The sequence below is a fragment of the Bufo bufo genome, chromosome 11 (assembly GCF_905171765.1).
Source record: "Bufo bufo chromosome 11, aBufBuf1.1, whole genome shotgun sequence".
NCBI lineage: Eukaryota > Metazoa > Chordata > Amphibia > Anura > Bufonidae > Bufo > Bufo bufo.
Window position 1 is genome coordinate 54,387,967 of NC_053399.1, and position 10,591 is coordinate 54,398,557.

The 10,591-nt window shown below is 43.3% G+C and overlaps 1 protein-coding gene across 1 annotated transcript; it reads left to right on the forward strand.

Moving 5' to 3' along the window:
- Positions 1–5,526: 5,526 nt before the first annotated feature.
- On the forward strand, positions 5,527–10,260 carry GJD2 (gap junction protein delta 2). The gene is made up of 2 exons (XM_040411917.1): positions 5,527–5,597; positions 9,417–10,260. Exons 1-2 carry the CDS (start codon positions 5,527–5,529, stop codon positions 10,258–10,260), a joined length of 915 nt encoding a protein of 304 aa, XP_040267851.1.
- Positions 10,261–10,591: the final 331 nt, after the last annotated feature.

Consider the following 10,591-nt stretch of genomic DNA (forward strand, 5'->3'; position numbering starts at 1 on the left):
TGATAGGCATAGTGAGTTCATGGAAATTTTTATTTTTTGTCACAAGTTAGTGGAATATGAGACTTTGTATGAAAAAAAAAAAAAAAAAAAAAATCATCATTTTCCACTAACTTGTGACAAAAAATAAAAAATTCTAGAAACTTGCCATGCCCCTCACGGAATACCTTGGGGTGTCTTCTTTCCAAAATGGGGTCACTTGTGGGGTAGTTATACTGCCCTGGCATTTTCCAGGGGCCCTAATGTCTGGTAAGTAGGTAAATGACCTGTGAAATCCGAAAGGTGCTCTTTGGAATGTGGGCCCCTTTGCCCACCTAGGCTGCAAAAAAGTGTCACACATCTGGTATCTCCGTACTCAGGAGAAGGTGGGGAATGTGTTTTGGGGTGTCTTTTTACATATACCCATGCTGGGTGAGAGAAATATCTTGGCAAAAGACAACTTTTCCCATTTTTTTTATACAAAGTTGGCATTTGACCAAGATATTTATCTCACCCAGCATGGGTATATGTAAAATGACACCCCAAAACATATTCCCCAACTTCTGCTGAATACGGAGATACCACATGTGTGACACTTTTTTGCAGCCTAGGTGGGCAAAGGTGCCCAAATTCCTTTTAGGAGGGCATTTTTAGACATTTGGATACCAGACTTCTTCTCACGCTTTGGGGCCCCTAAAATTCCAGGGCAGTATAAATACCCCACATGTGACCCCATTTTGGAAAGAAGACACCCCAAGGTATTCAATGAGGGGCATGGCGAGTTCATTGAAAAAAAAAAAATTTGGCACAAGTTAGCGGAAATTGATTTTTTTGATTTTGTTCTCACAAAGTCTCCCTTTCCGCTAACTTGGGACAAAAATTTCAATCTTTCATGGACTCAATATGCCCCTCAGCGAATACCTTGGGGTGTCTTCTTTCCAAAATGGTGTTATTTGTGGGGTGTTTGTACTGCCCTGGCATTTGAGGGTCTCCGCAATCATTACATGTATGCCCAGCATTAGGAGTTTCTGCTATTCTCCTTATATTGAGCATACGGGTAATGAGATTTTTTTTTTCCGTTCAGCCTCTGGGCTGAAAGAAAAAAATGAACGGCACAGATTTCTTCATTCGCATCGATCAATGTGGATGAAAAAATCTCTGCCAAAAAAAGAAAAAGGAGGGGAAAGGCGTCTGCCAGGACATAGGAGCTCCGCCCAACATCCATACCCACTTCAGCTCGTATGCCCTGGCAAACCAGATTTCTCCATTCACATCAATCGATGTGGATGAATAAATCATTGCCGGGATTTTTTTTTTTATATATACAAAGTATTTGCCAAAGTATATGAACACCGCCACCTCCTCAGCTCATATGCCTCGGCAAACGTATCTTTTACTGCAGAGGAGAAATCTCGTCTTGCAGCGCCGCATACACCGACTTGCGTGTAATCTGACAGCAGCGCAATGCTTCTGTCCGAATGCACATCAGTGCTGCAGCTAGTCGATCGGTTGGTCCACCTGAAAGGTAAAAAAAACAAAACAAAAAAGAAAAAACCAGGCCGCAAAGCAATAACTTTATTAACTGTTGAACAGAACATAGAAACTTTTTTTAAACTTTTTTAACTGAACATTTAACTTTTTTACTTACCGGTATTTTTTTTTTTGTTTAGTTTTTTTTACCTTTTATAGAACAAACCTCTCCTTCCCCATGGGACAATGTGCAAAGCGCAAATCGCCCAAAGATGTGGCGAAGTACATTATGCACTTTATCCCAGGTGAAAGGAGAGGTTTGCAGCAGCTGTGAGTGAATGGGCCCTAATAGCCCTGTGTGCCTGTCCTGGTGAGATGTGATCCCTATGCTAAGTGTACCTGTGTGTGGTACTTCCGGAAACACTCTCCATAGCATAGGGCAGGGTGGTCAGCACAGTCAGGACAGAAATAGCGGGTGTCACGCCTTATTCCACTCCTGCTACAGACACGACATCTTTTTCGGGGTGACGGTTGGGTTGAGGTACCAGGAACGACACTGGGGAAATGTCGCTCGTGTAGACGGCTAACTACACTGGTGGATGGGGCCACGGAACCTCCTGGGTAAAGGAGGTTCTCGATGATCTCTTCCTGGAATTTGAGGAAGGATCCTGTTCTCCCAGCCTTACTGTAGAGAACAAAACTATTGTAGAGCGCCAATTGAATTAAATATACAGACACCTTCTTATACCAGCGTCTGGTTCTGCGGGAAACTAAATACGGAGACAACATCTGGTCATTGAAGTCCACCCCTCCCATGAGCGCATTATAGTCGTGGACACAGAGGGGCTTTTCAATGACACGGGTTGCTCGCTCAATTTGGATTGTCGTGTCTGCGTGAATGGAGGAGAGCATGTAAACGTCACGCTTGTCTCTCCATTTCACCGCGAGCAGTTCTTCGTTACACAAGGCAGCCCTCTGCCCCCTTGCAAGACGGGTGGTTACAAGCCGTTGGGGGAAGCCCACGCGACTAGTTCGCATGGTGCCACAGGCGCAAATCCGTTCTAGAAACAAATGCCTAAAGAGGGCCACACTTGTGTAGAAATTGTCCACATAAAGATGGTACCCCTTGCCGAATAAGGGTGACACCAAGTCCCAGACTGTCTTCCCACTGCTCCCCAGGTAGTCAGGGCAACCGACCGGCTCCAGGGTCTGATCTTTTCCCTCATAGATCCGAAATTTGTGGGTATAGCCTGTGGCCCTTTCACAGAGCTTATACAATTTGACCCCATACCGGGCACGCTTGCTTGGGATGTATTGTTTGAAGCCAAGGCGCCCGGTAAAATGTATTAGGGACTCGTCTACGCAGATGTTTTGCTCAGGGGTATACAAATCTGCAAATTTCAGGTTGAAATGGTCTATGAGGGGCCGAATTTTGTGGAGCCGGTCAAAAGCAGGGTGGCCTCTGGGACGGGAGGTGGTATTGTCGCTAAAATGCAGAAAACGTAGGATGGTCTCAAATCGTGTCCTGGACATAGCAGCAGAGAACATGGGCATGTGATGAATTGGGTGCGTTGACCAATATGACCGCAATTCATGCTTTTTTGTCAGGCCCATGTTGAGGAGAAGGCCCAAAAAAATTTTAAGCTCGGAAACTTGGACTGGTTTCCACCGGAAAGGCTGGGCATAATAGCTTCCCGGGTTAGCGGTTATAAATTGTGTGGCATACTGGTTGGTCTCTGCCACGACTAAGTCCAAGAGCTCCGCAGTCAAGAACAGCTCAAAAAATCCCAGGGCCGAACCGATTTGAGCCGTCTCAACCCGAACTCCAGACTGGGCGGTGAAAGGGGGAACTACTGGTGCGGCTGAAGTTGGTGACTGCCAATCAGGATTTGCCAGCACCTCAGGGACTCTAGGGGCTCTACGGGCCCGTCTTTGCGGTGGCTGCGACGGGGTAACTATTGCACGTGCCACCGTACCAGCTTCAACTGCCCTTCTGGTGCTCGCTACTTCACCAGGTTGTACGGCAGTGCTGGTACTAGGTCCAGGAAGGGCTGCGCTGCTGGTGTATGCCTCACCACGTGATCCGGCAGCGACAGCCCCACTCTGCTGCTCTTGAAGCGGATCCTGCGTAACCTGTGGTCTAGCGACATGGGGCCGGGTACGCCTGGTGCTGCCAGGGACCTCCACCTCCTCGTCCGAACTTTGGGTCAGAGAGCCACTGCTTTCCACAGGTTCATATTCTGACCCGCTAGATTCGTCAGATGAGGGTTCCCACTCCTCATCCGACTGGGTCAGAATCCTGTAGGCCTCTTCAGAAGAATACCCCCTGTTTGACATTTTGGACTACTAAATTTAGGGGTATTCCCTGAGACTACCCAAGAAAAAAAGCAAACCTGTCTTACAAAGGGGAGGCTAGCGAAGTACCGGAGGCTGCTGCGGTTGATAAAAAATATCAAAACTGATTTTTTTATCGCCGCAGTGCGTGTAAAATGAATGTGCAGTGATCAAAAAATAATAATTTTTTGTCACTGCGGTGGGGCGGGCGTGGGTGAACGCACGTGTGGGCGACCGATCAGGCCTGATCGGGCAAACACTGCGTTTTGGGTGGAGGGCGAGCTAAGGTGACACTAATACTATTATAGATCTGACCGTGATCAGTTTTGATCACTTACAGATACTATAAAAGTACAAATGCTGATTAGCGATACGCTAAACAGCGAATAAAAGTGACTGCGGTGCGGTGGGGTGGGCGCTAACTGACGCTAACTACCTAACCAAGGGGCCTAAACTATCCCTAAAACCTAACAGCCAATACCAGTGAAAAAAAAAAAGTGACAGTTTACACTGATCACTTTTTTTCCTTTCACTAGTGATTGACAGGGGCGATCAAAGGGGTGATCAAAGGGTTAATTGGGGTGCAGGTGGGTGATCTGGGGCTAAGGTGTAGTGTTTGGTGTACTCACAGTTCAGTCTGCTCCTGTGCTGGATCCAACCGACGAAAAGGACCAGCACAGGAGCAGACAAGCCATATAACAGATCATATTTACTAATATGATCTGTTATATGACTTTGGATTGGATTTTTTGAAAATCGCCAGCCTGCCAGCCAATGATCGTTGCTGGCAGGCTGGTGACGAACTTGTTCTTTGAATTTTGCCGGCCCGCGATGCGCATGCGCGGGCCGGCTTGGAGCGAAATCTCGCGTCTCGCGAGATGACGCGTATATGCGTGACTCTGCGCAGCGCTGCCACCTCCGGAACGCAATCCTGCGTTAGGCGGTCCGGAGGTGGTTAAGGCTTGGCTTAGAAGTATAACTTTTCTTGCAGATTTGGATTGATTTACTCTTCTTCTTCTTCTTCTTCTTCTTCTCTGTATTTTAGGTGTAATACCTTCCTTGATATAACTGGAAAGAGATTTATCTGTTACTTTACTTTTTCGATATGTTTTGAATATCAAAGAATATCATTTGGACAATAACTATTTGGACAATGATGGTGGCTGGAAATGTCACCTTTCATTTGGTACAGGGCTAATAAAACGTGACTATTTTTCTAGTGATTCTGTATAGGTAATAGCAGGGATGATGCTGACTGATGTGAGCCCAGAAGCAGAAGAAAGGGTTAACAGCAATTGCTCACTTGCTACCCTCCCCACAGATGCTTCAACTCTGTGTATAATCCGCGCTCACACTTTACATCGGCTCGCTGTCTGCTCCTCTTGTTTTAGGATTTGCAGTCTAGGGAACAGATTAAACAGAATCACTTGATCACAAATTAATCGGTTATCTTGGCATTACACCTTTTCCTCCTCCTCTCACTTCTCTTTTTCTCTGCTATAATAACATTTAGCAGAATCCCACTGGCTGTCTCTGGCTTCTGTCCAGGGACCTGTCTGCGTGACGCAAGCAGAGACTACTTAAAGGGAGATTACGGCCAGTAAGACAGAGCGTGCAACCTTCCCGAGCAGGGACACCTCTAATCAGCACGCTGAGATTATATTGAGTACAGGTCACCTACACCCAGTGGCTTTCCCCAGAGAAGGTGAGAAGCCTCCCGTTGCACCAGGTCTCCGATGTACAGCGATGGGAGAATGGACTATACTAGAAAGACTTCTAGAAGCCGCTGTGCAACAGCACAGTACTATGATAGGAAGGTAAGAATTCTTCCAAAACTACTACTAATGAAAAGACTTTGCAAAGTGGAATCTGTCTTATTGGCTACTAACCTTTATCTGATGGGATAGAAAACTCATGACTGTATCATGACCGCTACTCAATGCTTATTATTAGTATTGGCTAATCATTTGGAAATATCTTTATCCAGGACTGCATGGAAATGGAGCGATTTTGAACCTTAATATATTAGGCAGCTTTGAGATTGCATCAGTTTGCTGACTAAGATCAGCACCAGACCCCAAACCATAGTGACACCGCTGCCTGAAAAGTGATTGATGCCTCTCATTAATATCAGGTGCACGCCGCATCTAAGCATTGGGGGCTGGTGTGCAGCAGATGGGAAGGAAACCCTGGTATGGAAAGTTTATTGACTGCCTAGTAGCATAGTAAAATGAAAGATTTCTACAAGAGAGCAGCATCATAATATCCTACTAAAAGGTGACGGTGTATAAACTACAGATAACACCTTACCTCGTTTTCTAAGTTGATGTAAAGGTTTTTATTCTAAATGGTCATATTTTATCTCTAAGAAACCTGCAATGACCTACAAAGGGAAGGGTTTAGAATTCAATCTTCCTCTTACCTGCTCATGCTCAGTTATTATACACCTCTTCACAAGCACCATGTAATGGAGCTGATACCATCTATTGTGTGGTCTCGGGAGACCTTAAGGGGGTAGGAAGAATGCAATTAAAGGATACACATTATTAAAATGTAGCCTTAGTGTCTGCCAGACAGAAGAATAGTTGTGTAACTACAATCGACTACTATTTTATATATATAGACTAGTGATAGATACATAGAATGTATATATATACACACACACACACACACACGGTATTACTATGTATGTATATATATATATATATATATATTTATTCATAATGTAAATGCCAGTTGGACTCCTGAGTGATATCCTAAGCTTTAGAACATGTGCATCAACCAGATATAAAGCTAGTACACCATTAAAACACATAATAATCTCACTTTGTGGTTAAGAGTAACTTACTGCACCTAAAATGATGTGGCATCATCTCCTCGCCTTACAAGAGAAGCCAAGAAGCTGCTGCTATCACAGAACCAGAAGAATTGAGAATATAGGTTTGTGATATCAATGTCTGAACACAAAACCCCATAATAAAATTGTATGAGATTTATTATATTCTGCCACCAAAATGTCGCCTGCAAATAGTAAGTATATGGGATGGGTAACTGTAACATATCTGTAACATAAGACAAAGTGAATGTGGTGTAGTCTAGGGATACTAATGTACTAATATTTCATCTGGTGTCCAAATTAAAAGAAGTAGATTGTAGTGTTTTAATCCATTTAGATCTAATACTATTTGCATTTCTGAGTATCATCGACGGAAAGGAAGGACGTGGCATTCACCCTAAAATTACTGTACATAAATCAGTAAATGCATTTCCAACATACACACCAGAAAAGTAAAAAGAAAACCCACAATAATTAATCATAAGCACAGTACAGGGGATTTTTTTCATGGCAATGACAGAGCGCGCTGTATGTGCAGCCAATGAGAGTTCCCCTGCAGGAGCAGCTTCAGCACTGGACAGCTCCTCATACACATCGATGTGAAAGAACAACCTTTTACGCAAAAAAGCTTGGGAAAAGAAAATATCCCATGGCCAGTTATCCGAAACCAAAAATATCCAAACTTTTGCCTAAGGTGCATTCATTGTCACGCTGTTTCTGGCTTATCATTTGACCCTTTAATTGCCAGAAGGCCCGGTCATGTGTTGCCACTCACTGTCCTGCCGAACCTTCTGGCGATGAAAGTGCTAAGGAAGCAGCTGCATCACATAACTTAGGGATCATTTCTTAAACTGCAAGGACGGAGTTCATCCTTCCAGCTTTGCATACCCTGTAATGAATGAAAAACCCATCGGTGCCACAAGCCTGTAGAGTCATCTCGCTGCTATCACTTGTTTTACCTCTTTTGCAATTAAAAATAGTGTTGATTACGAATATTCGAATTGCAAATTTTTATCGCGAATATCGGCACTATTTTTATCGCAAATATTTAGAATACAGTGATATACTGTATATTCGTAATTTCGAATATTCAAGATTTTTTTATAATCAGTACACATGATCCCTCCCTGCTTCTAGCTTGTGGGCCAATGAGAAGGCTGCAATATCTTTGACTTTAGGAGTAGTGTTGATTGCAAATTTTCTTAATGCAAATTGCTGCTTTCCGTAATCAAGAAAATAATGACTGTAGATAACGAATTCTCAAATTCGCGAATATATGGCGAATATTCTCCCAAATATTCACAAAATATCACAAATTCGAATATTGCCCCTGCCGCTCATCACTAATTAAAAATACTGATATATCTGGAGTTTGTTGTTTAGCATCATTAATGATTTTATCTTAAAGCAAACCTACAAGACAAACCCCACTTAGATATAATATATTAATTGGATAGAGGTTCATTCCCACTGTACCAAAAGATCTCATTATTTCCAGCGGATGTATCCTCAAATACAGTAGCAGGTATGACAGATCCGCAGCACACAGGGTATGAACCCTGATTTTGCCTGAAGTCTACTGCTAATAACTTGGAAACATGTCATATAGAAGATGAACATTGTTCATTATGTGGTATGATATATAGGCATAGTACATAATATCTATTAGCATTGACATGACAGCAATTACTTACATTTATGGACGAACTGTCTTATAAAGAAGAGTATGATTGATGGTCTCTTTTAATATTGCAGTATTTCTTAATTATCTTACAGTACATTCAATGAATCCGAAACAGAACTATCCTTACGCGATATAAAAAGCAAAAAAGCATGTATATAGTCTCAAAACAGGATAAGCTGCAAATTCCAACATATAAAGTAGTAATGTTATTAAACATTGTCTACCGTATCACCCGAATCACATCAAAACACACGTGTACTACATGAAACACACAGGATTGCAAACATTTCCAGCGTTATTAACGTGACATTAAAAAAAAGAGGTGAGAAGAGATGGCCCGAATGCAGAATGCTGCTCGCAGTGGCCAATAGCTGATGATTTTGCAAGTAAAACTGAGGTTTTACCTTCAATAGCGTGTTTCTATTGGCCACAACATATGTGCAGGGTTTCATTTGTAAGTGCCATCTAGACCATCTGTTCCTCTTAGGCCCCATTCACATGACCGTGTCCATTTTGAGTACCGGAAATGGCAAATCTACAAAATGGACACTGGTCGTGTGCACCTTGCATCGTGGTGCAGAGGGTCCGTGATCCACAAGATGCAGCCAAAGATAGGATGTGTTCCACTGTATCTTTTGTGGCACAGTCGCACGGACCTGGAAGGAAACGGACATGACCATTAGAATGGGGCCTTACCCTAAGGGTGTATTCACATGGCCACGTCTGTTTTGCGGCCACACTGACCCTGAACCACAGGCTGAATTTTTCAGGTCCTCCCCATCAAAGAATCAGGAGGACAAATAAGTGGCGGTAGTCACAAGACTTGATAGTAAGCATTGCTCATCATAGTTAGTATTAGGGCGTACAAAAGTGGGGTAAATGCATATCAGTCTGTGTTTGATTCAGGACAGGCATAAGTACTACAGCCATGCAACATTTAAAAACATAGATCACTCAACCTATTGACATTACACTATAACATACCCCCGAGACAGCATTGAAACATCTGCCATAGAATGCAACAAACTGATTGCCTTGTAATTATCAGGCTCTGTTTTTACAAGTGTATGCTTCTCGATTAGCAGAATGTGCTTAACCCATTGTATTGTCTTTCAGGATCCTGCTGACTGTGGTCGTCATCTTTAGGATACTCATAGTTGCCATTGTAGGAGAGACCGTTTACGATGATGAGCAGACCATGTTTGTCTGCAACACTCTTCAACCAGGATGCAATCAGGCGTGCTATGACAGGGCTTTTCCTATCTCTCACATCAGATACTGGGTGTTCCAGATCATTATGGTCTGTACTCCAAGCCTATGTTTCATCACATATTCTGTACACCAGTCTGCAAAGCAGAAGGAAAGAAGATACTCTACGGTATTTCTCACTCTGGATAGAGACCAGGACACTGTGAAAAGGGAGGACAGTAAAAAGATCAAGAACACCTTAGTCAATGGTGTCCTACAAAACACAGAAAACTCAACCAAGGAAGCTGAACCAGACTGCTTAGAGATAAAGGAAATACCAAACCCCTCAATAAGAACCACAAAATCCAAGATGCGGCGCCAGGAAGGGATCTCGAGATTTTACATAATTCAAGTGGTTTTTAGAAATGCTCTGGAAATTGGCTTTCTTGTTGGACAATATTTCCTGTATGGGTTTAATGTGCCCTCCCAGTATGAGTGCGACCGGTATCCCTGCATCAAAGAGGTGGAATGTTATGTATCCAGGCCAACAGAGAAGACGGTCTTTCTGGTTTTTATGTTTGCAGTCAGTGGCCTCTGTGTTGTTCTTAATTTAGCTGAATTGAACCACTTGGGTTGGAGAAAGATCAAGACGGCAGTCCGAGGTGTGCAGGCCAAAAGAAAATCAATTTATGAGATCAGGAATAAGGACTTGCCCAGGATGGGTGTGCCCAATTTTGGCAGGACTCAGTCTAGTGACTCAGCCTACGTGTGAGGATGTTTCAAAAGCAACAGCTGAAAACTGGACCCATGCAGCATGAGGAGAGGGAGGGAGGGTGTCTGATTAATGGAATGCCCTTGGACTTGATTGCCATTGCAATGCAGAAATGTGCTGGCCGGAAACGTTATTATCAATCTGTAGCAGTTGCCAGTGATTTAATTGGCAGAAGTCTCTGGCTGGTTAGTTGATACTTCTAATGTTTCGAAACAACATTTGATAGCACACCCTTCTGTACCGCAATACAGAATACTAAGTACAACAGCCTCCTGTATGTCTCAGTGTCACTTAAGGTATGGGAATATTACTGAATACAGACCAATTACAA

Coding starts and splice junctions, on each gene's coding strand:
- GJD2 (XM_040411917.1), top strand. CDS start 5,527: ATGGGAGAATGGACTATACTAGAAAGACTTCTAGAAGCCGCTGTGCAA. Junction 5,598..9,416: donor CACAGTACTATGATAGGAAG/GTAAGAATTCTT, acceptor ATTGTCTTTCAG/GATCCTGCTGACTGTGGTCG.